General features: G+C 58.1%; 7 protein-coding genes across 7 annotated transcripts; 3 read left to right on the top strand and 4 right to left on the bottom strand.

Moving 5' to 3' along the window:
- Positions 1-66: 66 nt before the first annotated feature.
- On the bottom strand, positions 67-1,167 carry TRAVEDRAFT_27012 (uncharacterized protein). The gene is made up of 2 exons (XM_008036595.1): positions 1,094-1,167; positions 67-1,030 (listed from the first exon to the last, which is right to left on the bottom strand). The coding sequence occupies exon 2, from the start codon at positions 1,028-1,030 to the stop codon at positions 182-184; it is 849 nt and encodes a 282-aa protein (XP_008034786.1). The 5' UTR covers positions 1,094-1,167; the 3' UTR covers positions 67-181.
- A 343-nt stretch (positions 1,168-1,510) lies between these two features.
- On the bottom strand, positions 1,511-3,951 carry TRAVEDRAFT_162536 (MFS general substrate transporter; the record flags this gene model as incomplete). Its single annotated transcript, XM_008037194.1, has 17 exons — positions 3,900-3,951; positions 3,828-3,846; positions 3,755-3,774; positions 3,686-3,701; positions 3,444-3,619; positions 3,257-3,380; positions 2,990-3,207; positions 2,837-2,937; positions 2,741-2,778; positions 2,611-2,684; positions 2,483-2,560; positions 2,311-2,423; positions 2,208-2,262; positions 2,076-2,149; positions 1,904-2,024; positions 1,690-1,840; positions 1,511-1,635 (listed from the first exon to the last, which is right to left on the bottom strand). The coding sequence occupies exons 5-17, from the start codon at positions 3,609-3,611 to the stop codon at positions 1,511-1,513; spliced, it is 1,440 nt and encodes a 479-aa protein (XP_008035385.1). The 5' UTR covers positions 3,612-3,619; positions 3,686-3,701; positions 3,755-3,774; positions 3,828-3,846; positions 3,900-3,951.
- A 1,313-nt stretch (positions 3,952-5,264) lies between these two features.
- Positions 5,265-8,029, bottom strand: TRAVEDRAFT_162531 (S-adenosyl-L-methionine-dependent methyltransferase; the record flags this gene model as incomplete). The annotated part of the gene is made up of 10 exons (XM_008037193.1): positions 5,265-5,599; positions 5,659-6,072; positions 6,194-6,719; positions 6,777-6,832; positions 6,883-6,935; positions 6,999-7,146; positions 7,203-7,472; positions 7,528-7,566; positions 7,628-7,739; positions 7,796-8,029. 8 exons carry the CDS (start codon positions 8,027-8,029, stop codon positions 6,639-6,641), a joined length of 993 nt encoding a protein of 330 aa, XP_008035384.1. The 3' UTR covers positions 5,265-5,599; positions 5,659-6,072; positions 6,194-6,638.
- Positions 8,030-8,262: 233 nt separating this feature from the next.
- Positions 8,263-17,324, top strand: TRAVEDRAFT_63188 (uncharacterized protein). Its single transcript, XM_008037192.1, has 18 exons — positions 8,263-8,504; positions 8,564-8,602; positions 8,655-8,802; positions 8,852-9,233; positions 9,288-9,532; positions 9,590-9,751; positions 9,803-9,881; positions 9,936-11,516; positions 11,898-12,032; positions 12,094-12,317; positions 12,400-13,233; positions 13,565-13,942; positions 14,011-14,174; positions 14,239-14,250; positions 14,312-14,439; positions 14,523-14,863; positions 14,902-14,997; positions 15,064-17,324. The coding sequence occupies exons 1-18, from the start codon at positions 8,275-8,277 to the stop codon at positions 16,906-16,908; spliced, it is 7,023 nt and encodes a 2,340-aa protein (XP_008035383.1). The 5' UTR covers positions 8,263-8,274; the 3' UTR covers positions 16,909-17,324.
- A 64-nt stretch (positions 17,325-17,388) lies between these two features.
- On the bottom strand, positions 17,389-21,842 carry TRAVEDRAFT_69754 (beta and beta-prime subunits of DNA dependent RNA-polymerase; the record flags this gene model as incomplete). Its single annotated transcript, XM_008037191.1, has 12 exons — positions 17,389-18,019; positions 18,077-18,305; positions 18,359-18,644; positions 18,700-19,228; positions 19,282-19,308; positions 19,367-19,920; positions 19,976-20,224; positions 20,278-20,483; positions 20,533-21,146; positions 21,211-21,330; positions 21,400-21,485; positions 21,536-21,842. The coding sequence occupies 12 exons, from the start codon at positions 21,840-21,842 to the stop codon at positions 17,531-17,533; spliced, it is 3,696 nt and encodes a 1,231-aa protein (XP_008035382.1). The 3' UTR covers positions 17,389-17,530.
- A 213-nt stretch (positions 21,843-22,055) lies between these two features.
- Positions 22,056-25,709, top strand: TRAVEDRAFT_27006 (uncharacterized protein). The gene is made up of 8 exons (XM_008036594.1): positions 22,056-22,199; positions 22,267-22,389; positions 22,453-22,752; positions 22,810-22,958; positions 23,017-23,449; positions 23,500-23,631; positions 23,686-23,895; positions 23,949-25,709. The coding sequence occupies exons 1-8, from the start codon at positions 22,094-22,096 to the stop codon at positions 25,550-25,552; spliced, it is 3,057 nt and encodes a 1,018-aa protein (XP_008034785.1). The 5' UTR covers positions 22,056-22,093; the 3' UTR covers positions 25,553-25,709.
- Positions 25,710-26,182: 473 nt separating this feature from the next.
- TRAVEDRAFT_44214 (uncharacterized protein) lies at positions 26,183-26,714 on the top strand (the record flags this gene model as incomplete). Its single annotated transcript, XM_008036811.1, has 1 exon — positions 26,183-26,714. A coding segment is annotated over one exon (532 nt), but the record flags the coding sequence as incomplete, so codon positions are not given.

The following is a 26,714-nucleotide window of genomic DNA, read 5'->3' as shown; positions in this document are numbered from 1 at the left end:
CCTTCTGTACTTGCGAGTTCATGGAGACGATGTCATAAATTGAACGAAGCCTGAGTATGACTGCTGGTGAGAATAAATAGTTGTACGTAACAAGACAGAGGAAAGGGGTCCTTCCAGGCGCAGGGCCTCCATGTGTACCTAACCCTCAGACGTCTTCCTGATGCTCCTGGCGTCCTCAGCTCTACCCACAAGGATCGGAAGAAACGGAGAGGCGGCGCCGACGTGGCGACGAAGAGGCGATGAGCTCCGACAAGGCTGGCGATAACTGGATCCTCCGCTCCCTCATCACCTTTTGCAAAAGTTGCGCCGAATTCGCCTCAAAGTGCACGTCGTTCATATGGAGGACGCCAATGTCGACAAGGACCGGCGCGCGCTTCTTCCAAACACGTATCGTCTGGTGCTTCGCCAGGGCGAGTTGGTACAGGCGGCGGAGCTGAGGCAGGATGACCCGACGGAGCGACTGCAGACGAGGGTAAAGCGGGATGCACGCGTTGGACGTGGGCTCTATGGTGGGCTCCCTCCCGATAATGACGAGCTCGAGAAGGCGGGGGAAGCCGGCAGTCTTCAGAGTGGGAAGGTGGAGGGTCTCCTCGAAGCCGGTATGGGGCTGCTCCGGGTCGATCAAGCAGAGGATCTCCAGGTCCGAGGCGAGCGTTTGGATGAGGAACATGACGTCCCGGAGGTACCGCTGCGCCTCCTTCTGCGCCTCCGTGCTCTGGTACTGTGTACCAGACTCCCCGCCGGACTCCGCGCTCGCTGGTGGCTGCTCTTTCCGTGCGGATGACAGGCAAAGATGGCGCACTCGGGGCTTCATCTCTGGTGTGCGCTCGCACTCAGCGGTATAGCAAGCGAAGAACTGGACGACCTGCGATGGATCGCCCGAGATCAACGCGACGGAGTGGAAGCGCATCGGCCTAGATACGGCGCGGAAATATTTGGAAGTACGCGAGAGGGCGCAGCCAGTACGACCGCCATCTGTACATGCGAGTAGGAAGATTGGCCCGAGAAGCTCTGGAGGGAAGTGGTTCATCTAGAGAACGTTATCAGTTGACGACTTATGAAGGTTTGAAGCCTTGCTGATTCAAGAACACACCTCGACGTTGACGGCACAGAAAAGTAGGTATTGCAGCAAGCAGGGCTATCCGATTTCAAGTCGATGGACGGGCGTGCACTGACTCCTCTGAAAGCACTATATGTGCGTTTAGCATGCACGATAGCTGTTCGCCGTCGCAGTGGGCGTCCTCACGGCGCTCGGGCCTATTACGCCTTGCTAGTTGACTCCACCCCCGATTGACGCGGAGCATCCCACGCAGCAACCACAACAAGCGCAGACGGCACCCTCGAAGGCCTCATTGCGCCTTCTTATCAAACAACCATTTGATGTGCATGTCCGAGTGTTCTATTCACAGAAGGATATTCATAGCAACACGCCAGAGCGAAGCAGAACTCAAACACATCACTGGCCGCGGGGTCATTCAAGGCTAGGAACAAACGTGAGACTCGCAGCATCCTACAGCTTCTTCTTCGGCGACTCTTCCGTGTCTATCTCCGACTTCGATGCGGCTGCCTGGCCATGGGACCGCTGCTTTGCCGCCCATATAATCGCGTCGCGCCGGCCTTGCTGCACGTCCACACCTGCGAAGCACGTCAGTCTCGGGCCATAGCTGAGCGTGAAAACGCTATACTCACCGAACCAGAGAACACCGCATGCGACAGTGCACAACGCGAACAGGAATGGAAAGCCCTTCCAGTTGTTGCCCGAGCTGTCGATGATAGCTTGCACGACATTCGGTCCGATCAAGCTGGAGGCGCGGTTCGACAGCCCAAACAGACCAAAGAACTACAGCAGCCGTCCACCCTCAGACGCCGCTGGGTGAAGTTGGACATAAGATGTCAGACGCACCATGTTGTCGAAGCCCGGTGGAGTCAGCTCGGCCATCATCGTCTGGGAGAATGCATAGTACGGAGCTTGGAAGAGTCCGGAGATGACGTTGTACGCCCAGAACTCCCAGACGTTGCGGAAGCTGCACATCCAGTAAGCATGATGGCTGCACAGGAGGCCAAACGGCGCGCACCCAAACTTCGTAGTCCATAGACCGATCATCCCCCACAAGGGAATGAGTATCGTGACGACGTTGGTTACTGCAAACTACAGATAAACCGCGGTGAGATAGAGCGACCGGTTTGACGTGCGGGAGTAAGCGTACCATCTTCTTGGTGGGGATCTTCCAGTATCGCTGAATGTACCAGAAACCCAAAGTGCTATTATGGCGGTCAGGTCGGTGCGCTCTCGCCTTACTCACTACGTACCTTGTGGTTGACGCGACGGCCTGGACCAGCCCAAGGTAAGTATTCTGAAGGAACGAGAATTTGAACCGGTCGTTCTGGCAAATGTATACGAGAGTGCCTGTGGTGTTGAAGCCCTGAACAAAAAGTCAGCAAATAGTGGCTCGTAGTCAATGTAAGTATACGCTACACTTACGTCGGCGAGCAGGAAGAACGCCGCCAGGTATATGAAGGTGTGGGGCAGCTGTTTATACTGCTTGAGTGCCATCCAGATCTGACTTACAAGTGAGCGTGCAATCCATTCTAGAGCTAAGTGCGCCATACCTGCTTCCATCCTATCGTCACGTAGTGTTCACCCTTGGGTAGTGGGGGACCTGGGCGCGGCTGCTGAAAGATGACTGCATAAAACGTGATCAGTATACTTGAGAACACTGGCGATGGAGTGAATACATACACCACCAAATGCCCAACAGCACCCAATATCCGTTCGTTCTGTCGTGAATGAATGTGAGCGCAATGTACGACGATTGAGGGAATATTATATATGTACAGGACTAGGACGTAGTTGTTGACTTTCGGGTCGCTCGCGCGGGGTAGCAGGATAGTAAGGTTCAAGGCGAGCGTGACAATGTACCCGATATTGCTGTGTGCCTGCGCAGGATGCTTCAGCCGCACGCCTACGAGTTCCCACCGGCGTGCCTACCGTGCTGATGTTGCTGATGCGGTTCTTCTCCAGACTCTCCTCCCGTTCATATTCTTCCACAGAGATCTCGCCTCGTTCGTATTGATCTCTAAGCTGGCGGGCGTGCGCAGTGTTGCGAGCCAAACGAGGAAAGAGGGCAGCGTAGAACACGAGGGTCGCGCCGTATGTGATGAACCCGATCATGTACAAGGCCAACGCGAGGCCCCATCGGTCAGGTGCTAGACAGAGGGTTAGGTAGGAATGGCGCATTTGCACGGTTTCACTTACTCGTCAGGGACATGCAGGCGAATTGTGCGATCCAACAGAAAACGGTGACAATCAGGAGCAGCCACCGTCCAAAGGTGCCATAATCTGCCACTGAGCTGACTGTAGTGAACAAGAGCGTCATGACCTATATCGGGGGGCACCTCTGCGTGAGTGATACGGCATTGACATCGTACGGGATAGTACACACCGCGAAACTTGCGCCGTTGGCTACCAAGACGACAGAGTTGACGGCTTTGGTGCCCCCACCCCAAGGGACCACACACTGTCCGGAGGCGTCCGAGGCAGAGCAGCTAGACCCCGGTCCTTTCACCGGGTCGAACCCGGCGGCGACGGCTAGCGACTGGAACAGAGTCATACTATATCCTAGATGTACGTGATGAGCGTATGTATCAAGGCTGTGTCATCTGGCCAGGCTGCCAGGTGACTGACCTAGGGGTCCAACTCCCTGAGCTCGAATGTCAGCGCCGCGCGGTGAGGGAGATCATTCGAAGGACGCACGTTGTCACCGTTGTAGTACACTACACGGGCAATCAGCATATGTGGGTAACTCGTCATAACCGTGCTAGCCTACGATAGTAGCTCCAAAGTTCCTGAAATGACTCTTGTCAACATGTATAGAAAGGAGGGCCGTGAAACATCGTACCCTGCGAGTGACGATAGGCTCATCGTTGCGAACAGGAGCTATCACGGCAGCTTCGGGCTCGGACCACACCTGGTCCTTGTCTGAGCTTTCGTAACTGGCATTATTGACAACCAGAACATGGGGGACTTGGGAAAGGTGCTCGGGCAAGGGTTGGTGCGCCATTGGGACGGATGAGCCGGGGAGCTTGGAGCCGATCTTCCGTGCATTTGAAGGAAAAGCGGGCTAGCGTCAAGACGCCGATGGTGCATGGGTTCACGAGGCACGATACAGAAGTTACGGCGGTCGTATGGGTGTGTGAGCTCAGAGGCGTAAAGTGGGTAACGATCGCGCCAAATAGACATATATCGAGTAGATGTGGAGTTTGCGGCATTGCACTTGCACCTGGCGACCTGCAACGAGACGACAGATAGAGGCCCTGTGATCATAAGGAGGAGGGGAAGAGCATGCGAGGCGTCCATAGTTCCATCCTGCCAACACTATCCTCGTCAGACGTTGGAAAAAGAGCGTCGAGAAGCCATTTGAACGTCGCAGAAAGTTCGCCGAGGCTGTCAGAAGTTTGAGCCAAAGCCCTCCATGATAACGGCGTATACCCCCATGACCGGCGGAGACCCGTAGGTAGTTGAACGCCTTCTCCATAGAGAAGCATTCCTGGAAACGTCACCCGTAAAGGGAAGACATGATGCATAACTCACGGGATGTGCTGCCGTAGCAGACGCGATAACGCAGGCGCCTCCAACAAGAACTCCATTCACATCAAGCGCACTGCTGAGATTGTACCATTGAACGCGGCCATACAAACGGTCTTCAAAAAGCAAGCTTCAAACAGTGAAGCGCCTGCTCTGATATCAGTATGTGCCGAAAGGCGGAGACATAAGAACGTCTCAAATGTAGGACACACACCTTGCTCATTACTGAGATAAGTTTAGACAATACAATGGACCACACCTCAAGAGCATCTCCGACCATGGCCGGGACGTATCGAAAGCGAGCATGGAGTCCCTGGAAGACTGCACACTAGGGACACACACGCGGTAACCCAAGGATACTGGATGGGGTAGAGTCTGAGTCGCACACTCTAGCCAGACAGAGGAGACTGAGCGGACTCGCGGATGGTGGTGGTAGAGAACTAGGTTCTACGTTACCTTATCCGGAACGACATATTGAACGGGCGCCTCTGTGCATCTCAAGATCTGCCGTACTCTGCGAGGCGAACGCGATCGACTCATCTGGGGCACTCACTTGCAGGCCTCTGCTTTTCTCATACGCCAATGTCTAGCATCACCACACCAGATCCTGCCACGTCGGCCGCGTCTACCGTGCCCGACACCTCCGCTGCACCCCCAAACCCATCCTCTGAACCTCAGGATGTCTCTCAATCCGCCGACCCATCCATTGCCGACCCTACCGCTGCGGTCGCATCCACGAGCACCGAGAGCGCACCTCCACTCTCCAAGAAAGCACAAAAGAAGCTTGCAAAAGCCGCATGGTTAGCAGAGCGCAAGAAAGAACGGCGCGCGGTTGAGAAGGAGCGGCGCAAGGAGAAAAAGCGTGCCTTCGCAGAGAAGCGCGCCGCGGGCGAGCTCGACCCGGAGGACGAGGAGCGCGAGCGGAAGCGACTGAAGGTGGACAAGGGCCCGCGCACGCCGTTCGCCGCGCGCGTCGTGGTCGACCTGGGGTTTGACGAGAAGATGACGGAGAACGTGAGTGCCATAGGGTGCTTCAAGCTTGGGTGTGGTCGCGCTCACGCTGGGCGATGCAGGAGGTCAAGTCGCTCGCGTCGCAACTCGCGTATACGTACAGCGCCAACAAGAAGGCGCAGCATCCGTTCTCCTCACTGCTGTTCACTTCGTTGAATGGACGAACGCTCATGCGCATGGACGCTACAAATCATTCGGCATACAAGAGATGGGTAGGCGCTGAGTGGTGGTCGGAGGGCTATGAACAGTTGTGGGAGGGTGGGGAGGTCGGGGCACCCTCGCCGGCCGAAGGCGCAGAAGGAGAGAGCGCAGAAAAGTCCGGCAGAGCGGCAAAACGGACCAAAAAGCAGCAGCCTAGCAGAGCTGCTAGAGACACGGTGATATACCTGACGGCTGACGCGGACGACGAACTCACGGAGCTGAAGGAGGGAGAAACCTACATCATAGGTGGGATCGTCGACCATAATCGTTACAAGGTCAGTGTGTATACTACGCGCGTAACAAAATGCAATCTATGCTCTCCCGCTTCGCATTGCAGCCTGCTAGACTTCCAAGTGTTCTCACAAGACTCCGTACTGATGACGCACTGTATCACAGAATCTGTGTCTCGAAAAGTCCAAGGAACACCAAGTCCGCTCCGCACGGCTTCCAATTGGGACATACCTCTCGGAGCTGCGCACCCGCAAAGTGCTGACTGTGAATCAAACGTTCGAGATTCTCCTGAACTGGGTCGAGACGCGAGATTGGGAACAAGCACTCTACTCTGTCATCCCTAAACGGAAGTTCAACGATAGCGGGCGACGAAGAGGCCGTGGAACTAGCTCGAAAGGCGGGGAGAGCGGGGATGAGGACGGAGAGGGCGAAGGCGACGGTGACGGTGAGGATGGTGTGGATGAGGGAGCAGAGGACAACGTGGGGCTGAAGGTTATTGATGTCGCCGTGCTAGAGGAAGATGTGCAACAGCAAGAGTCGCCAGTAGATCATTCGGGGAACAACCCCAAGGTCATGGAGGTAGAAGAAGCTGCGATGTAATGATACACGTTCATAGGACGTCCTTCAGGTTTGTTTGTGCAGAGCCCCGCTCAAGAGGTTTAGGCTGAGTCGGTGCGGGTTTCCATCCAATCTATTGAAAGGGATCAGAACGTGGCATGAAGAACCTACAAATCATGCCAGAGCGTACCACATAAATGACCTGGAAAGTAGCCGGTATGGTTCCGTCCTCATTGCCGTGTAGCTCTGTTTACGAGTCAGCTTCCGTCACAATGGTAACATAGTGCTGCACGGACCTTTGTAGATGGCGGATGCAGCGGCTAACGTGTCGCGATGGATGATGTGCCGCCTGCATGTATCAAGTGGTTCAGTGGTGTACGCGCGCATGCGACATCGCCTGTCGAATCCTCACCGTCCGACCACAGCGTTGCTCTCGCCCATGTCTTGCAAATCCTCCATGAGTTCCCACATGGACGGGTATGCGACCTTGATCTCGTCAACGTCAACTGTGAGAAGCGTAAAGCCGGCGCGACCGAGGAGATTGGACATGTCCCGCGAATCTAGAAGACTTGATGTTTTTGATGATCGTGAATTGTAGGCTTGTATATGGACGTACCTGTCATAGGCGAGACATGGGGCGAGATACCGCCTTCGCGTTCTACCTCAGCCAGTTGGAGAGATGTCCTGAGCTCGAAGAGTGTATCCCCTCCGAACAGAGCTCCGAGAAAAACACCGTCTGGCTGCAAGGCTTCCTTGATTTGCACGAGGACGCCCGGTAAGTCGTTGACCCAGTGCAAGCTCAGACAAGACACTATAGCTTCCTGCGAGTTGGGCCGAACAGTCTGCAGCAGATTCTCCTCGTCTGCAACTATTCGCTCAACCTTGACTGTCAAAGCGATCGTTAAGAATGATGAGAAGATAGAACAACGGTGCAAGTATACCCTCGAATTCTGAATCTGGATCTCTGTAGAGGAGCTTCTCTGGCAAGCACGAAAACGTCTAGGTCTTGTAATTGCAACAGCGGAGGTACGATACACATACCGCTCGAGTCGAGAAGAATGGCCTTTTCCGTTGTCTCAGAGTCCAGAAGCTTGGAGAAGTGACCGGGTCCCGATCCCAAGTCAAGCACAGTACTGAACTTGCGCTTTATGTCCTGTGTCCCAGTTGTTACAAAATGCGATGTCGCGTTCTGCTAGGGTATGACTATACCTGAAAACGTTCGACCATCCTGTCCGCAATCTCGTCGCGTACGTAGTCAACAGTCCTACTACGAGCGCCGCGGTCGCGGGCAGCGGCGCCGTCCTTTTGGGTGTGCTTCACATTGCGATCAAAGACTTGGAAAGGCCCGACCGAATTTGGGTTGATGGGAGACGACGAGGAGACAGAGGCATAAGATCGCCTATGCACAATAGACGTGAGCCGCCGCCGCGCGAACGTGAGCATGGTGGGGGTGGCAGCACTTGGGAAGAGGAAGCAAGACTGAGCTCAGCGGCCTCTGCCACTTGAGTGCGGTGACGTCTTGGACGATCTGGTAGGCGCCCATAATCGAACGCGACGCGACGCGAAAGGCTTATGTCAGCAACCTCTCCCTTCCCTCTCACTCTGCCGCCGCCGTCCCTTCCCCGAAATCTCGCCCCATAGCACCCCCATCTGTGTCCCGCCTGCTGTCTTGTTTACCTCTCTTGGCCATGGACAATGGCAACAGAAGTTACACGCATCAATATCCTACTGGCGAGCTTGTGCCTTTCGCGCCGAACACGATAGTCACTCCGGAGGACTACAGGAAGAATCTCGAGCGCCTTCAGAAGATGAAGGACGCGCTCAATTTCTACGAGGAGCAGAACAACCATGGCCTACAACGGTTTTATGCAGAGCGACAGGCACTGGAGGCCAGTGTCGAGCAGGGGAGGCTTGCGGCGTACGTGCGCATCCTCTAGTAAACGCGTGCACTGAATATCAACTCGATCCATATTCTAGTCAGCGACTCGCCGAGCTCAACGCTGCGCCAGCACTTGAGTACGCGTGCTTTTTGTATTGTATGCTTCGCTGCTGAGCAATTCGTTTACAGCGCGTATCCCGCCCCGCCTGTCCCTATAGCAGGCCCATCAAATGGAGTCCCTCCGCCGCTCCTTCCCTCGTATCAAGCGGGACCTCAAACTTTCAATGAGGTCGAGGTGCCTACAAGTGCGCGCATTGTGGAGATTACTAGTCCACAAGTACGTTTACTTAGTTACAAGGCGTGCCGAACCTAATACGTTACCACAGTTAGACAGTCACGCGGAGAGCGGCCCTTCGAGGGCTAACAGGTACTACCGAGCCGAAGCGAATTACAACGGGAGCGAACCGCATCAGAGACCTATGCAGCAACCGCAAAGGTTCCATCCGCACCAATACACGAATGCCGTACCTCGTGCGAGTACAAGTACAAGTGCAAGCACGAGCAACCCTCGGGTATTCACGGCGCCGATCTCAAATGCTCATCAAATGTCATACGAAGCTGCTGCCTTGCGCCAGAATACCTCAAATGCTATGTACGACAGCCGCGGTATCCCTCAGGTTCCACAACCCGCATACGTCCCTTATGCGCCACCGTTGTATACCGCACCTCCATCTGCGCCACAACTTGCTCTCTCGCAGGACACTTCAAGTGCGACGTTTTGCCGCTATACTTTAATTGGCGTGTGCTTACCGGTAATCTCAGGGCAGACGCAGGCAAGTCAGGCTCCCCAGGCGAGCTACCAGCCTAGGTATGGCACGAGTACTGCTTCTTCCCTGGACGGTGCTTTGGGCGCCGGTTCAGGTCCAGCTCCTCAGAGCGTACCTCATGCCAAAGTCACGTACTCTAGCAGAGCAAACCAGTCCGCTCCGGAAGCCCCTCGGCCATCAAATCCTCCTCAGCAAAGTGACAACACCTATCAAGAGCAGCAACTATTCGCCTTCTTTCGGGTAATTATTCTTACGTGACGGTCGTACAGGACCGTGTCCTGATCATCTCTGCAATAGAGCCTGAAGCCGGTAATTGTGCAACAGCTGATGGTCCAGGTTTTGACCATTGTAGCACGAATGCAGAGCGGGAGGCCAAAAACCGCTGCTGAGGAGGAAGTCGATAATTCATTGGACGTGAAGATGCGACAAGCCTCGGAAGTCATTGCTGGGAAACTGAAGGTTTGCCTGTCAATGATTTCTAGCTCACTTGACTCTGAACTGTTTACGCAGCAATACTCTGTGGTTGAGATCAAGAAGATCTTTGTAAAGTACTTGAATATCTCCAAAACTGGGCGTGAGCAGGCAGAGAGTAGGCGAATTGTTTGCGAAACATCCCAGGATCAAACTAACAACCGAGCGATAGTGTATTCTGCAAACATCCGAGACGCGGCACAAGCTGAACAAGCTGCCGCTGCTCAGCCTACGGCCAGTACGTCAGCCCAACCTGCGCAAAATGCAGCTGCACCACAAACAGCTACCGCTTCAAATACGGCTCAACCTCGCCCGGATCCCCCCTTCTCGTCCGCCTCGTCCGCGTCAACCTCGACGGCCATCCCTTCCACCTCCTCTACAACAGCCATTCCCTCCACTTCATCCGCGCCCGCGGGCACTGCCTCATCGTCCTCAGCCTCGCAGACCTCTGGGACACGGATAGTTGCTGCGTCCGACCACCCTCAACTGCAGTGGTACGTGCCAAAGGACCCAAGTGCACCGATAGCCTACCGCGACGGTACCGGCAAAATCTGCTACGTCTTTCGGCCTCAGCAGCCACCCGCCCCAATCAATGCAACCTCCATCTCTACCACCACGCCAGCCATGCCGTCGTTCGTCCACCCTCCTTCGGACCAGCAAGCTCAGGTGCCCCAGATGACGACGGTCGAGCTTCCCGGGACACCAGAGCCAGTTGAGATCCATCCGCCTAGCTCGTGGTCCCCTGAAAATGCGGATCGGAGCAGACTGGCGCAGGACATCATGCGGTCGTTGGGACGGCCGAGGGGCTCCTTTGGTGAACCCCTTGGCTCGGCATCTGCGTCGCCAGTGTTGCCCACCTCGAATGGTCAGCCCTTCGCGAACGGGAAGCGGAAGTCACCTCCTTCGCCGCGGCCGTCTACGCCCTTGAAGAAACATCGAGCAGAGGAGCCGGACGATGCCACCATCACGTTCGCCATACCGCCCGCCGATGTCATCGACCTTACTTCGTCGACTCCGGAGGAGGGAACGCCGGTTGAGCCAATGCGCACAACTCCAGAACCCGAGGCTGTTGACACTGTCGCCGAGCCTGCGAGGGACCCATCTGAGGACCTCGGTGACGGTGTCGTTGCGTTACCGCCCTTGGAACGGGAGACAAGTGTTGTCTCCTCTGAGAGCATAGACGTGGACAAGGTGCAGGCGATGTTCTCCGAACTTGCCGGTGCAAGTTCCGGGGCGTCAGACCCACCTTCGTCGGTGAAGTCGCCTTCGCCCCCTCAAGCCTCAGAAATGGTCGACCTTCCGTCACTTGACGAAGCGCTTTTCGCGGCGGACTCCACGGAAACGGTGAACACGCCCTTTGAAGCGTCGACATCGTTCCAGCCTGCTTCGGACTCGGAACGGACAACTTCTCCCGCCCGTTCAAACAAGGTGCCCCTCTTCCTCCCCTCTCCATCAAGCTCTCCGGTTGCGTCCGGTTCCTCACGTGGAGCATCGCAACCTGCATTGGACGACGACATGCTATCGGACAGCGAGGCCGCACCACGACCGTTGTATGGGCATAGGAATATGGGCAAGGGCAAGGCGAGGCAACACAGCGTCGACATCGACTTGACAACCTCGCCCGGCTCCGGGTCCCATAGGTCGCCACGGAAGAGCGAAGTGTTCATCGAGGTGCCCCCATTACCGCGGTATGCACGACAGCTGAGGGAGGCAGTCCAGGGTCTCACCACCGCGAGCGGGAGTACAAGCGACAGTGAGGGTTCGGTGGACGAGCTTGCAGAATGGCACGGTATGTTCACACCATGACACACGGACACGTCTCGTCTAACATTCAACATTCGACAGAAGAGGAAGATAGGAAAACGCACGGTGAGCTGTTGTGAGCACGCCGCATGGCGCCCGTGGAATTGACAGGGTTGTTGACAGAGGAGGAGATGCGGGCGGTGGTGCAGCTCTCGTATGACCGGATGCGCGAATCACCGTGCCTGTGGTCAGGGTGTGGCGCCGTACTGAATTCGATGTCGAGGCTGCAGGAGCACGCGGCGCAGCATGCGTGCGAGCACATGGAATGGGTGCGTGCTTCGTGTCGCTCACCTTCTATTACCCCCGTGTGATCGTCCCTTGATGACCGAAGGACTAACGGGGCCCGGTGTGCAGGGTACGTACGGCTGCCAATGGCAGAACTGTACCCTCAAATTCACGCAAGAGGCGAAGCTCGCACAACACCTCCGAAAACACGGCAGACTGCCGCTGCCCTGTACATATGACGGTGAGCCGCAACCCGTGCGACGCTATCTGTCCGCCCACAGCTGATTGAGCGGGGTTCGCAGGCTGCGAAAAGACGTACAACACTGCGGAGGCGCTATTAGCTCACCACAAGTCGAGCCGGCACCGCACCGGGACGCTTCGTGCGAGCACAGCGCCGTTCCCGCTCGCGGAGAACCAGCGTCCACTGTCACCGTTGCCTGATGCGCTGCCTGCGTACATGTCCATCCCGCGGCGGGTCTCACGACACCCTATCTCGAAGGAGCGGCATCAGTGGCTCGGCCCGAAGGTCAATGTCCTTCTCAATTGCGCCCCGCATTTCTCCTTGCTTCGTCGGCGGCTCGAGAGCTGACGATCCGCGCCTTCCGCAGGTGCTCGAGAACATCACCGCGTTCAAATACAGCGGCGGGCGGTCAAACGCGGCGCTGCCCCCGCGTGGTTCGCGCCGCCTCGCGGAGAAGGTCGCGGCCGCGGAGCTCGCAGACGTCTCGCCCGAGGCTGCCCTGGAGCAGATCAAGCGCTGGATGGACGACGAGTATCTCGCGTTCGCGGACGGGTACGACGCGGCGCGCCGGCCGGGGCTGCGGTGTGCGGACGTGCCCTCGCAAGAGGTCACGCAGCTCGTCGACGCGGGCCTCGTGCTCTGGCCGGGCGAAGACGATCAGAAGGCAGAGGCGCGTGCGCGTGCGCGCGCTCCCAGCGGCGGTCCAGAAGAGCGAGAAGGTCGGGATAAAACCGGGCGCGCCGACAAAGACGCGAGTCCGCCGACGGCGCAGAGCTCGGGCGCGTCTGGGGATGATGGTGGTGGCGCGGACGACAGCGAAGACTCGGGGGTGGATCAGCTCGCGGACGACGTCAGTGATGGACAGCTCGAGGAGGGCGGAACGGGAACAGGAACAGGCCGTCGGGCTGGAGGAGGACGGAAAGATGCCGGCGGGATGGTCAAACTGAAACTCAAGCTTCCCAGACGATCGAAGGTCGGCGTCGATGCGTCTGAGGGCCCTGCCCCTGGGGTCGCCGTGGCCACCGCACCGGGGGTCAAACGCGAAGATGAGGAAGAGAGCTCGAGGCCGTCGCCCGATGGTGGCGTCGACCTTGAGGGTGTCGACGTCGGGAACGTCGACGTCGGGGGCGGGATTGCACCGCAGAGCAGCCCGTCGCATGCGCAGCAGCACATTCCATGGCCTATCTGGCCCCCACCGCCGGTCTAGCGTTGTTGGATAGATGGAGGACGGTGGTAATTGGTGTACATGTTAGCTGTGTATAGTATATACATATAATATAGACCCACGGGGTTGGACCATCAGGCGTGCGCGTGTTGGCTGTGGCTGATACGATCTCGTTCTGACGGTTTAGGCGAACACATCAACCGTGCCGCGAGTCCGGTTGCGACCTGCGCCTTGCGAAGTTGTGCGAACCAAGGCGCGACCGCCACAGCCCACTCTCCGCCCACAGCGCATCTCTCTCCGCCGCCGCGAGCGCAGCCCCTCCTTCCATCACTCTCCCTCCCGCACCATGCACCTCTCCGTCTTGTAGATGCCCCCGCCGCACCCGAACATCTACGCGACCCACAGCATGCAGTCTCTCCCGAGCCCCGGCTACATCTCCGCCCGCTCCGCCGAGGTCATCCTCTCCGACGTCCGCCCGATTAAGCTCAAACTCGAGGCCCTCCAGTCCATTAATGTCTTGCTCGATGAGTTCCTCTACAGCATTCTCAGCCTCTCGCGCTCCCTCGCAACCGACAAGCTCAAGGGCGCGTTGCTCAAGGTCCTGCCGACCTCCCTTGGGAAGGAGGCGCTCTTGGAGGCAGAGGTAGAGCTCAAGGCGTACTGGGAGCGCACCACGTCCGCTCGCTCGCCGGCCTCTGCACGCAATGCAGACAGCTCTCAGTACGACCTGCAGTGGTCCTTTGAGGTGCGCCCGCTGTACTCCCGGAGAATTCTTCGACTGTATGCGCTTACACCGCCGCCGCGCCGCGTTAGCTGCTCCGTCTCAAGTGCGAAGCCTATTCGACAATGAACGACTCCGACGAAGATGCCGAAGCAGAGCGACGTCTCCAGCAGCGGATGGAGGCTGCTGGCTCCTCATCTCCGCCCAACCCGTCTCTACTGGCCCCGGCTGCGCTGTATCTCACGGCTATCTTGGAGTGCGTGCCCCCCGTTTCCGTTTCGCCCCCACTTCTCGAAGCTGATCTCGCCGCGCTCACACAGGGCGATTTGCGAGTACGTGCCTCTCTCGTCTGTTCCCCCTGCTGTGCAATCAGCCCTGACCCCCGTGGTATAGACATGTGCTTTCAAACGTAAGTCGCGTCGCAGCGCGAGACAGCGGGCGGACACTTGCCACGATCCAGGACCTATTCACTGCGCTTGGGGAGGACGACGCGCTGTACGGAACACTCAAGTCGATGAAAGGTGCGCACGCCCGCCCAGACTGTCGCACATGCTAGACTCGCACATGTGTGGCGGCATCAGAAACTGAGCTCATGTTCCAACAGCTTACGAACAGATCGAGTCCCTGTCCAAGGCCCAGCGTCCACGCAGAAGCAAGTCGTTTTCCAGGAGCACAGACAAGGCTATCTCCCGCACGTCCACGTCGTCCCCGACGCCGTCCAAGGCCCGCATGTCGACGGACTCGACGCGCTCGAACGCGCCGACGATGGTAGAATCACGCAGGACGTCTGTGGAGAAAGTCAAAGCCGCGAAGATTTTCCACAGCCGGAGTCTAAGCGATCGCGAACGGCCAGAGCCGGCACTCGCCGGCCCTTTAGCGCGATCACAGAGCGAAATTGGTATCAACCGCGAGTTCGCAGAGTTCGAGGCGAGTTTTACCCCTTGCGTCTCTCCCTTGTTCTCCGTTGACGACGTCCCCGCCAGGAGGACGAGGAGCTCCAGCAGGAGTTTGACGAGCTCATGCGTTCTGGTGCGACCATGAAGGTCTCGCTCACTCCCGACAGGCTCAAGAGCATGGAGGTGCGTGATCGGGCGTCTCTTGGCGTGACCCTGCTAATGCTGCGCCCCACCCGGCGCGGCTGATAGGTATACAAGCAGGAAAGGACCGAGCGCGTAAACCGGAGGGCGGGGCAGGATCCAGAAAAGGCTTCGAGTGGTGGCGCGACAGCGGGGGACCCTAAACCACGGGTCAACGGTGGTCGGCCACCTCTGCGCCACGTGGACTCAATCATCGAGGACGAGGAGGAGGCCGGCAGCTCGAACCACGCCTCTTCCGCCGCCGCCGCCCTCCAGAGCAACGCTGCCGCTGCCCGCATGCGCAACACCTCCTTCACGGCCCAGCCGAGCCCAATGATGGTGCGTGCCGCCGAGCAGCGCCTGCGCTCCATTTCTATCTCGAACGTGCCCCACCCGCGCCATGAAGATGGGATCACCCGGAAAACGAGCACGAAGTCCAAGAGCAAGCCGGGCGCGCAGAACGCGATGCCGCCGCCGCTGGGCCAGGGGGTCGCAAAGAAGACGCGGAGGATGGGGAGGAACAGGGAGTCGCTGGACCTGGACGATATCATGAACGGGTCGGACAACGACGAAGCCCTCGCCGAGGCGGAGGTTCCGCAGCCCGCCCCCGTACCCATCCCGACGCCCATGCGCAGCCCCAGCACTCCCCGTCGCGAGGCGGTCCCCTCTTCCCCTCGAACACCACACGTCTCGAGGGCGGCGCAGGACCTTATCGCGTTCTTGGAGGCAGGCCCGCCAGAGGAGCCGGCGTACAACCCAAGCATGAATGCAAGCGTGATCTCGTTCGAGTCGTCAAAGACGCGTTCGGGGCGGCTGCAGCGCATGATGTCGCGCCTCACGCTAGGAGGATCGAAGGAGAGTCTGAACGGGAGCATTCCGGAGGAGCCGCGGGGTCTGTCGCGCAAGGCATCGTCGAGAGGGATTGGCATGACTTCGCCCCCACCGTCGTACAAGCCGTCGTCGCTCGCGTCGAAGAGGTCAATGACCGACGTTGCAGTCCCGCACCACTACCCCAACGTCATCGTCGCGACCCCTCCGCCGAGGCCAGTGCTGCAGACCGCAGCCGCCATCCTTGCGGAGCCGCCGTCCACGTCCTCGTCGCACACCTCGCGGGAGGACGTCTCGTCCCAGACTCCGAGCCTCACGCGGCGGACGACGCGCAAGGCCGTGCCTACGTTCGAGGACTCGGCCATTTCCCCCTCCAGCTCTGTTGCGCATGATGACGGCAGGTCGCCCGTTAACGTTAACGGACATCGCAACAGTGCCAGGGACCCAGACCGCGCCTCGACGCCCTCGTCCACTACGGTCAGAAAGCCGGTTGCGCTCAACGGCCACCCCGTGAAGATTGATACCTCCGAGGGCTCGCTGCACCCCCACAGCATCACCTCCCCCGCCTCCGAACGCAAATCCCTGCGTAGCCACTCCAAGGCCGAGAGCGGTTATGCGTCGCGTTCGGCGTCGCGCAGCCCTGTTACACCTTCCGAGCCGCTCCCGTCCGCACCTGCTGCCCCCGCCATCCCGCCATCAGACGTTGACGATTTGCGCCGTCTGATGGGCTCGGCGACGAACGCCGACGAGTGCCGCTTACTGGTGGACATGTTCCTCGCCAAGAACGGCCTCGCGTCAAAGACGCTCGCCGCAAGCGAGCCCGCGGTGCCGCAGTCCCCCGTGGTGTCGCTCGAGGAGGCGCTCGCGCTAGCAACGGCGGGCAACGACGACATAGAGCGCGGGTTAGTGGCACTGTTCTTGGGCGGCGGCGCGGGGCGAGTTGACTCGAGCCAAACTTCTTTGCAGGTGGGCGATGGTGACGGGGAGCCCGCGTCCGAGTCTGAACCTGCCGGTATCGCTCCCGCTCCCGGTACGGATGTCGCTGTCGATGGACGGCCGTCCTTTCGATCCCGCGATGCTCCCTAGAATGAGCATCGACCCGCACATCGTAAGCTTATATCGTATATACCTCAGCGGCCTCGGGTTGGATACGAGTTCGTAGCGCGTCTGTCTGGATTCTGGGCCGGGCGTCCGCAGTTGTTGTGTGTTCCGTGTCTGGCTACCTCTCTCGTCCCCATCCCCATCCTCTCCTCTTCCGTGTAACCCTGGCGCTCCCGCGCTCTCTCTCGACCTAGTCCCGCTGTCCCACCAACGCTACCCCACTTTACCCTCTCTTTATTCGTGTCCTATACCTGTTCTCGGCGTCTGGTATGCACCCTACCCTTCCGACCCTCCTATGCGGCTTTTCCCTCTCGTTATCTACTCACCGTAGTTTTGTCGCCCCTTTCGCACGTCCCCTTCGTTTCAGTCCATACGGCAATATAATGTAATCGCCTCCTCACAACCCTACCCTTACGGCTGGAACGACCAGGTTGAGCATTGACGTTCTGGAGGGCTTTCGGCAGTATTAGGAGATGTATTGCGACTCGACATGTACTTTTTGCGCGCCTGGCGATGCGATGCGAGTATGATACAGCGGTTAATGCGGAGAGCGAAAGCAGCGAACAACACGAGCGACATCGAGATCTATACCCCCAGTGGACGAGAACTATTGCACCTCCAGCGAGATCTTGATGCCCATCGACGCCAGCTCGGCACAGAGGTAGCGGAAGACGTACGGCACCGCGATGATGTCCATGTCACCGCCCTTCGACGCGGACCCGAGCACGAACTGCGAGCCGATCGCGACGCGCACGTCTGCTGAACGTCCGTTCGCGGCGGTGCGTGCGGGCCCACCGTTGGCGAGCGCCTGCCGCGCCCGCGTATCCTCTTCCTCCGCGGCGGCGCGGCAGGCCCTGCAGTACTCGCCGCCAGGGCCGGTGGGCTTGAGCGAGCCGTTCGCGCCGATGACCATCTCGCCGAGCGAAACGTCGTCGTACCCGAGCGAGATGAGACTACCGCACGTCCTGCAGACCCACGCGGTCGAGTAGTCCGAACAGTTCATGAGGCGATCCTGGAGGAGGAACGCGGTGCCGTGCGCGATGAGCGCGTCGCGCTCCATCTCGCCGAAACGGATACCACCTGCGCGTTTGCGGCCCTGCACAAAGGTGGTGTGAGGGGTGTTCTTGTTTGGGGAGAAACGGGACGTGCTCACCTTTACGGGCTGGCGCGTCACAGGGTCGACGGGGCCCGTCGTCCGCACCTGGAACTTGTCAAGCACCATGTGCCGCAGACGTTGGTAGTAGACGACGCCGATGTAGATGTCCGCTGCGAACTCTTGCCCGGTGATCCCGGAGTACATGGGTTCGTTGCCGTAGTAGTTGTAGCCAGCGGCCTGGAGCTGTTCACCGAAGTACTCGATGGCGGTGTCCTCTTCCGTGAACCTTCGACGAACATTAGATCTGCCCAGTACGGAGGACTTTGCGCAAAGACTCACTGGAACGGTGTCGCATCTTGGGCGAGGCCGTGCATTGCACCGGCCTTACCAGCCATGCTCTCGACCAACATGCCGATCGTCATACGAGACGGGAAGGCGTGCGGGTTGATGATCACGTCGGGCTGCATGCCACTCTCCGAGAATGGCATGTCGATCGCGGGCCACTTCTGCGAGCAGACACCTTTCTGTCCGTGTCGGGACGAGAACTTGTCTCCAATCACCGGCGCGCGGGTGATGCGCAGTGTCATGTTGATCTTCTGCAGCTCCTGGTCGCCCGCGTCACTGCCTACAATGACAGCGTGAGGAACCGTATGCAATACAGCTCAGCATCCGGGACATACCGATTAGGCGCACAGTATCAACATACGCGACTTCGTCGCCCTTGTACTTCGCGAACTTCGTACGACCCGTCGTGTCGTCGACATACGCAGCGATGGGGTCGCCCGGGTTGAGCCTCGCACCCACACATGGCAAACCATCGGAATCTATGTGTAGAGTTGCCGGGTGCGCCTTCTCGCCATCCGTGCGGATTTCAGGCCCGAAGCCGAAGTGTAGGGTGGGCGTGGTCGCGATGCGGCGGGAGCCGGTGAGCTCTTGCAGGTCGACAGTATACGACTTGTACACGGTACCGTACCCGAACCCTCGTTCGTGCGCGGACTTGTTCAAGATCATGGCATCCTCCATGTCGTAACCGGTGTAAGAGATGACGGCGACAATCGCGTTCGTACCGTTAGGGAAGGAGTCCATGCCGTATGTGTTGTGCAGCATAGGCCGCACGATAGGCGTCTGACCGGTTTGTAGGCGGTACAACTTGTTGTCTGTTCGATGTTGCAAAGCGGTCGCCGGTGTTCCCATAGTTTGTTTACCCATCTGTATGCTGCCTGTGAGTATATTCGCTAAGTTACCACCTACGTATGGCATACCTGACACTGGTAAATATTACGAGGACTCTGCGCATTTCAATGTTAGCCCTGGGCTTCAGACAGAAGTAAGTCCAGACACGCGTACCTGGTTGAAGTCCGAGAAAGGGGTGAGGTTGGCCAAGATGGATAGGAAGTTCGTGGGCGAGTGCTCTACATGGCTTGAGACACCATCCTCAATCTCCGCGGGTGTACAGGCAATATCCATGTAGACCTGCTCAAAGGACCCAACCTGGTCGTCTTTCCCATTTGGCACGTACTTGACTGGCCGCATCATGCGCGAACGCGATGCAAAGAGATACAAACCAGGGTACTGCCCAGCCTTGGAGACCGGGACGTATCCGATCTCGAGGTCGAGCGGGACACTGTGCTTGCCCTCGGTCTTCCATATCCGTAGGCTCGTGGCGAGCTGTTGGCATACTGCAGCAGGAGCCCAACCGATCAGTCGGCCGTCGAGTTGTACGCAGAGGTTACGTCGGCCATCAACCGACGGCGCGAACGCTTGTGTCATGCCATGGGCGGCGAGGAGGGCGGGGATGTGAGATACGGCGAGAGGTGTGGTGACAATGCGGCAGGTTCGGGATAGATGGTTGAGCAGTCCACAGGGCGATCCATCAGGAGTGTGTGCGGGGCAGAGGAAACCTGTTTGTCGTTTGCATTAAAGATTGAACAGCGAATGATTGGCATTTCCACATACCCCAGGCTTCGGGAAGCAATTTACGAACGGTGGTGGTCTTCAGTTCAGCGAAGAATGCACCTCGATGAATTGACCGGAAATGACTGATGTATCGCATCCAGTTTAACTTCTCAGCGACGATGGTGAAACCGGACGCCTGCTGGAGATCGAGTCCAGTAGGTGTGACCAGGTTTCCAGTCGCGAGGAAGTTTGACATCTTGGCACCAATGTCATAGCTTGTCCGCTGTAGCACCTTCTTGATGTAACGCTCTGAACATGGTTAATGCCTTTCTCGACTATCACGAAAGTCAGATGAGACTTACTGTCGTAAAAATCTACCGCAGGATTGCTGTTCCGGACATCTAGGGCGATTCCTTCGCGGAAACCGTTCAATGCTTCTTCCAAACGCTCCTTGATGATCATGCCGTACAGGGCACCAGGGAGCAGAACTTCTTGATGCTGGGGCGAATCAGGGTTGTCAACGCTGCACGACTTCGATACCAGAGCGTAGAGTTTCCGCAACATGAATCTACACGGCTATAAGCATGAGAGCCGAGCAAATATGCATATTGACCCACAGGAGCATGCGGAACTTGTCCCGGGCGTTCTGTAGATGGACGAGGACGACCTTGTTGATCAGCCATACACCAATCGCCTGGTTAGTCCAGTCCTCCGGCATGTTGACCACTATCCGGAATTTGTCGCCAAGGTATTGCAGACATTGGTCGCCGGTGTAGAGATGATACATCTTGAAGCTTCGCAAGAGCAACTCGACGCGATCAGACAAGAATGTGTCTCCGTAGTCCTGCATCATGACACCCTCGAAGACCTCTTTGTCGGAAGCGGATACGAGAGCCTTCAGGATGAGCATGATGGGAATAACATATTCCTGTTTCCGCCAGCTGAAACGGAGCATCGCGCTACCGTTCGACAAGTAGTGGAGTGTGTTCGTCGCGCTTGTCTGGTCGGGGCGCACACAGCGTATTTGCACCGCATATGGTGTGTACGAGGGTCCGCGGTTGACGAAGGATGGCCGGACCAGAGAAATGACATGATGTCGTCGGGGGAGAATGAGATACCGGATGAGACGTTCGTTTCCGTTGATGACAAAGTAACCACCGAATTCTTCTGGCTCTTCGTGATGTCTAACGAGTTCGCCCGAGGACATGCCGCGAAGGTTACACCGCGTTGACTGCCGAACGTATGGATTTATCAGTAAATGCTGCACATTCGCAAGCACGCATACCCAAACTTACCCGAACCATGATAGGGAGCAGACCGCAATCCCTCATTTCAACCTCCACAGGTCCATCGTTGACTTGCCAACATATTTTCACCATCATACGTCCACGGTACGAGGTCAAGCGTTCGCGGGCCTAGACAGGTGGGACAAGTAGCAATCAATACGCTTCGCGGAGATGTATATGAGTTCTGGATGCACTAACCTCGGACGGATATACTCTCCTTTCCTTAGCCTGTGTGTCGCGCTCCGAGACCATAGGTTTGGAGACGGTGACCTGCTCGTACCACACTTGAAGCTAGTCAGTTGCGTGGTCTGCTAGGCTCCAGCTAGATACTTACTTGACAGTCGGTTTCCCCATCCCCGCTGACCACTCTCCGTACCAATGTCTCCTCGCCCGTCAAATACGACGCGCTTCCCAATGTCTTCTAGGCCCAGATGCAAGAGCCCGCGTCCGTCTCCATCTCCCGAGGGCAGACCAGAGTCGTCGAAGAGCGCATTGAAGGATTCTATGTGCGGGGTCACGAACTCATTGAGGATAGGTATTACGGACTCTTTCTCCGGCGGACTCTTGAATTTCTTCTCGCGCGCAAGCGTGTCAAATGTGCACTTGTCTCGCGGCCTCAAGCGCGGGGACCCGTCCGGCATGGTGTAGGCGAAGAGAGGGGAGGAGAGGCAAGCCTGAAGAGCGACTCCTGCACTCGAGCACCGAGGTTTGCGGCAAGTGGGCGCTTCTCACAAAAAATCAGGCGCCCGGGCCGGAGCCGTGGATCGAGGCGCGAGCGCGTTTGAAGCTCCGCCCGAACGAGGGGGCACGCACAATCACCGGTGCGTAGAACAACGCTCACCACTCGCGACGACCACGACCTCCTTTCCATCGACGACCCCCGCCCCTCAAAATGTTCGGCTCGTCGTGGGCGAACCCCCAGCAGAACCAACAGAACCAGCAAGGCCAACAGCAGCCAAGCGCGTTTGGGCAGCCATCTGGCTTTGGCGGTACCGGCGGTGAGTACGATTCATTATGACGACTCGTTTCACGCGGCCTTTTAAACTGTCAATCCTTGACCCGCAGCGTTCGGCTCTGGAGGCGCGTTCGGTCAACCGCAACCACCACAACAGCAGCAGCCACAGGCTAATCCGATGTTTGGAAATCTCGGTGGGGGAACGAACACAGGCTCGACGGGCACGGGTTTCGGTACGTGTTTTCCTCTTGTCTATCGTGTCCCAGTACTCATACGGCCTGGACTTGTCGTCGTAGGCGCTTTTGGGTCCACGAACACGTCGAACGCGGGCGGGGGTCTGTTTGGTCAACCGAAGCCGACCACAGGGTTCGGCGCGTTTGGAGGAGGGGGCACGACAGCGTTTGGAAGCACCACGGCGACTCCAACGCCAGCCTTCGGTGGCGGAGGGGCATTCGGGAGCAGTACTCCTGCAACAGGATCCAGCACGGGGGCAAACCTCTTTGGCTCTCAACCCTCTACGAGCACGAGCGCGTTTGGAGGTGGCGGGGGTTTGTTTGGGGCCAACAAGCCCGCGACTGGATTTGGTACCACCCAGAGTAAGTGGCTAATATGTTAATACCGGTCGCGTTCCAGATATTGAAGGCGTACTGCAGCATCCACCGATGGTGGAGCGCCTGTTACAACTGGAACCGCGAACCCGCCGTTCAGTCCCTACACTGAGAAGGACAACATCAATCCCTCCATCACGCTGCAGTACCAGAGTATCACAGCCATGCCGCAGTACCGTTCATCGACTTTCGAGGTTCGTTTCCTTTGCATCTCTGCCTCATCTTGCGACTGAGAATCTCCGTACAATGCAGGAGCTCCGACTGCAAGACTACCAGCAGGGCCGCAAAACAGCGGGTGCCTTTGGACAGACGACCTTCGGCGCTCCTGCGCAACCCGCTCAACCAACGGGTGGCTTGTTTGGACAGCCTGCTGCCCCTGCTGCTACCGGAACGACGTTTGGAGGCTTTGGTAACACTAGCACGACTGCTCAGCCTGCTACGACCGGCTTTGGCGCCTTCGGTCAACCTGCAAATACGACCAATACTACAGGAGGCAGCCTTTTCGGCGGCGGGGGAGCCTTTGGTCAACCGAGCCAACCACAACAGCCACAGCAGCAGCAACCGCAACAGCCTGCGGGTTTTGGCGCATTTGGACAGCCGCAGAACCAACAGAACAACACCGGAGGCGGATTGTTTGGCGGAGGAGGAGCATTTGGCGCCAATAACCAGGCGAAGCCAGCTTTCGGTATGCACAGGATCTTTGATAATGGTCATACATAACTCATCGTAAAGCAGGTGCTAGCACGACTGGATTCGGTGGTGGTGGTGCGTTCGGCCAACCGCAAACGAACCCACAGCAACCTGCAGCCGGTGGTCTCTTCGGTCAACCCCAACAGAACACGGCTACTACTGGTTTTGGTAATTTTGGTAATTACCGACTTCTCTCAGCATTTGTGATACATGACTAATAGTGTATCCCAGGTACAGCAAACAGCAATGCCCAAAAGCCTTCATTGTTTGGCGCTACGAACACAACACAACCTGCCACAACGGGCTTCGGTGGCTTCGGCACTCAGAACCAGGCGCAGCCGCAGCAAGGTTCACAACCAGCGGGCGGTCTCTTCGGTGGCGGTGGGGGCCTATTCGGCCAGCCGCAGCAACAGAACCAGCAGCAACCTGCAGCTGGAGGACGTAAGTAGCTACGTTCATTGTTCTAACGAGTGACTCCTGACACATTGCAATAGTATTCGGCACCACACAGCCCGCACAACAGCAACAGCAGCAACCAGGGGGAGGGCTATTTGGCGGAGGGGGTGGTCTGTTTGGCACTCAGCAGCAGCCCGCCCAGCAAGGTGCACAGGCACAGCCTCAGCAGAATTCTTTCGGTGGCCTCTTTGGTGCGCCGAAGCCCACCATCAACACGACGCAACCTACAGGCGGACTATTTGGTGGAGGCTTCGGTTCGACGCTCGGTCAGCAACCTCAGAACCAACAGCCAGCAACCGGTTTGTTTGGATCTACACTTGGCCAGCAACCTCAGAACCAACAGAACACGAACTCATTTGGTTCTGGTGGTCTCTTTGGAAAGCCGGCCGCGCCGAACCTCGGCGCGTCGATGTCTACAGGTCAGCAGCAGGGCGGCCTTGGCACGTCGCTCTTTGGGAACAGCACCCTTGGTGGCTCGACCGCTACCATGGGTGCCTCCACTCTAGGGCAGTCGCAGGCTCCTCTGATGGCCTCTATCGCGCAACCCATCGCTGCGCCCTTACCTATCTTCAGCATGCTGCCGCCAGGCCCACGTGCTGTGACCTTGGATCAACAGCCGAAGAAGAAGCCAGGTTACTTTGTCGACGTCCCCACGCGATCTCCGGTACCGCAGCTGCAACTCCGATACGCCCCGGCTGGCACCAAGCTGCGCGGGTTCGGCTCAACGTCCACTCCACCGGGTGCAAGCTCCAGTACCCTTGGCGGCAGTCTACTCTACTCTTCTGGAAAGCCCAATGCGTTGTCTCTGAGTAAGGCATCGACGACGAAGAGCTTGCTTGGTCCCGACGCATTCTTGACCAACGGCGCCCCCAGCCCTACTCTGGGCAGTGGTGGGCGGCAGAGCGTCAAGAAGCTCACGTTGGATAAGAAGGTCGAGGCAGCAGACTTGTTCAGCAAGTCTAACAACGGGCCGTCATTCAGCCCCGCGTTGGGCCTTGCTGCTCGGGAGAAGGAAGCGGCGGCTGCGAACGGTTCATACTTCCGTCAAGAGTCCCCTTCCCCCGCCGCGCGCAAGGAGTCACCAAAGAAGTCGAACCGCATCGTCGCGCAGAGCACCAGCGAGATTCTCGGCCAGCCTTCGCGACCGGGTGGACCAGGAACTGCTCCAGCGAAGGGTCCCCAAGACCCCGAAGAGCTGCAGGAGGGCGACTACTGGGTGAAGCCTGACCTGGAGACGCTGAAGAAGATGGGACACGACGAGTTGATGTCGTTCAGCGGGCTCACCGTGGGCCGCGTCGGATACGGGCAGATCACGTTCCTTGAGCCCGTCGACCTGACGGGGCTCCCGCGGCTGTCGAGCCTGCTGGGCGAAGTCATCCGGTTCGACGACAAGGAGTGCAGCGTGTACCCTGAGGCGGACGACGCAGAGAAGCCGCCGCCGGGGTCGGGCCTGAACGTAAAGGCGCGGCTCGACCTCGTGCGATGCTGGGCGTTGGACAAGGCGTCGCGGGAGCCTATCAAGGATCCAGAGCACCCCGCCGCGCAGAGGCATCTGAAGCGGCTGAAGACGATGAAGGAGACGCAGTTCGAGGGCTTCGATCTCGAAGAGGGCCGATGGACGTTCACCGTCGACCACCTCTGAGTTGCCTTTCCGTTTGGTCTCACAGGCTTGTTGGCTACGTCGCTCGGAATCAGTACGTACGATACCGGTGTTGTGAAGTTTCTCGTTATCCCACGTCCCCATCATGTTGTTTCCTTCTGCATGTATCATCGTAGTATATGTTGTCAATGCATTTCGTTAGGTTATGTTCAAATGCTTGTTAGCGTGATTAGCTTCGTGGGTTGCCTCCGATAGGCCCGGGTTTACGTCAAACAATGGGCGTTTATACGCGTCTATTGTGTGTTATGGGCGCTTCCGGTGGAGCGTTCAGTGTTTGGCCACCACGGTCATCTCCAAACCTCTCTTCGCGTATCCTCGCGTGTTTTCTGCGCATATCTTTGTCTACGCTCTCTGTTTGTATCATTGTTTACGGTGCGTACAAGGACTTGCCATACGCGGACGGTCCAGGATACTTCTCTTACGCAAAACTTGACCTCGCGATCTGCAGGACGTAACGAGCTCACGACTTGGTTGGTCACGGTGCGTGCTCATCTCCGTCCCTTCTGCGCGTGTGCTGAGCCAAACCGACAGCCTGTACAGTGCACCCAACCTCTATTCAGAAAAGCAAGTGCCGGTACCAAGGACACTCGTCGGTATATCATCAAATTTGGCATGGATGGAGACTCGGAATCGTCTGCCTCCCCCTCCCCCATCGAACCCCACTCCCGTCGCTCCAGCAGCGAAATCCCTCGCAAGCGCCGCTCAAAAGATGGACCCAGCATACTTGGCGGGTCCATGCGCGACGTCGCCCGCGTCCTAGTGTCGCGCGAGCGCGAGACCATGGACCTCAAGCGCACGCTCTACACCATCACCGAGCAGCTCAAGGCCGAGCGACAGCGCGCGGACGCCGCGGAGCACAAGACGCGCGAGGTGCTCGCGCTCTTCAAGAACGCCAACGAGGCGAAGATGGCGGCGGAGCAGGAGGCCGCGCGCGCGAACGAGGCGCTGCGGTTGTACAAGCTGCAGTACGAGAACGCGCAACAGGAGATCCGGCGGGCGCAGAAGCTCATAGACGCGCTGGACACGCAGAGAGTGGATGCGGAGGAGACGGCGGCAAAGGCGCGGAGCCTGGCAAGGAAGATGAAGGAGGAGGCGATCGTGGTGTCCGCGAGGGAGGCGGGACGCCGGCAGGGTCTGGAGGAGG

Source organism: Trametes versicolor, assembly GCF_000271585.1.
Source record: "Trametes versicolor FP-101664 SS1 unplaced genomic scaffold TRAVEscaffold_3, whole genome shotgun sequence".
Lineage (NCBI taxonomy): Eukaryota > Fungi > Basidiomycota > Agaricomycetes > Polyporales > Polyporaceae > Trametes > Trametes versicolor.
The sequence above is the reverse complement of the archived record's forward strand: the minus strand, read 5'-3'. Positions and strand labels throughout refer to the sequence as shown.

Bases quoted from the DNA above. Each gene is read 5' to 3' on its own strand.
- TRAVEDRAFT_63188 (XM_008037192.1), top strand. From the start codon at position 8,275: ATGGACAATGGCAACAGAAGTTACACGCATCAATATCCTACTGGCGAG. The intron at 8,803-8,851 runs GTACGTTTACTT...ACGTTACCACAG, and splicing joins TGGAGATTACTAGTCCACAA to TTAGACAGTCACGCGGAGAG. The intron at 9,234-9,287 runs GTGCGACGTTTT...CGGTAATCTCAG, and splicing joins TCTCTCGCAGGACACTTCAA to GGCAGACGCAGGCAAGTCAG.
- TRAVEDRAFT_27006 (XM_008036594.1), top strand. From the start codon at position 22,094: ATGTTCGGCTCGTCGTGGGCGAACCCCCAGCAGAACCAACAGAACCAG. The intron at 22,390-22,452 runs GTACGTGTTTTC...TTGTCGTCGTAG, and splicing joins CTCGACGGGCACGGGTTTCG to GCGCTTTTGGGTCCACGAAC. The intron at 22,959-23,016 runs GTTCGTTTCCTT...CGTACAATGCAG, and splicing joins ACCGTTCATCGACTTTCGAG to GAGCTCCGACTGCAAGACTA.
- TRAVEDRAFT_27012 (XM_008036595.1), bottom strand. From the start codon at position 1,030: ATGAACCACTTCCCTCCAGAGCTTCTCGGGCCAATCTTCCTACTCGCA.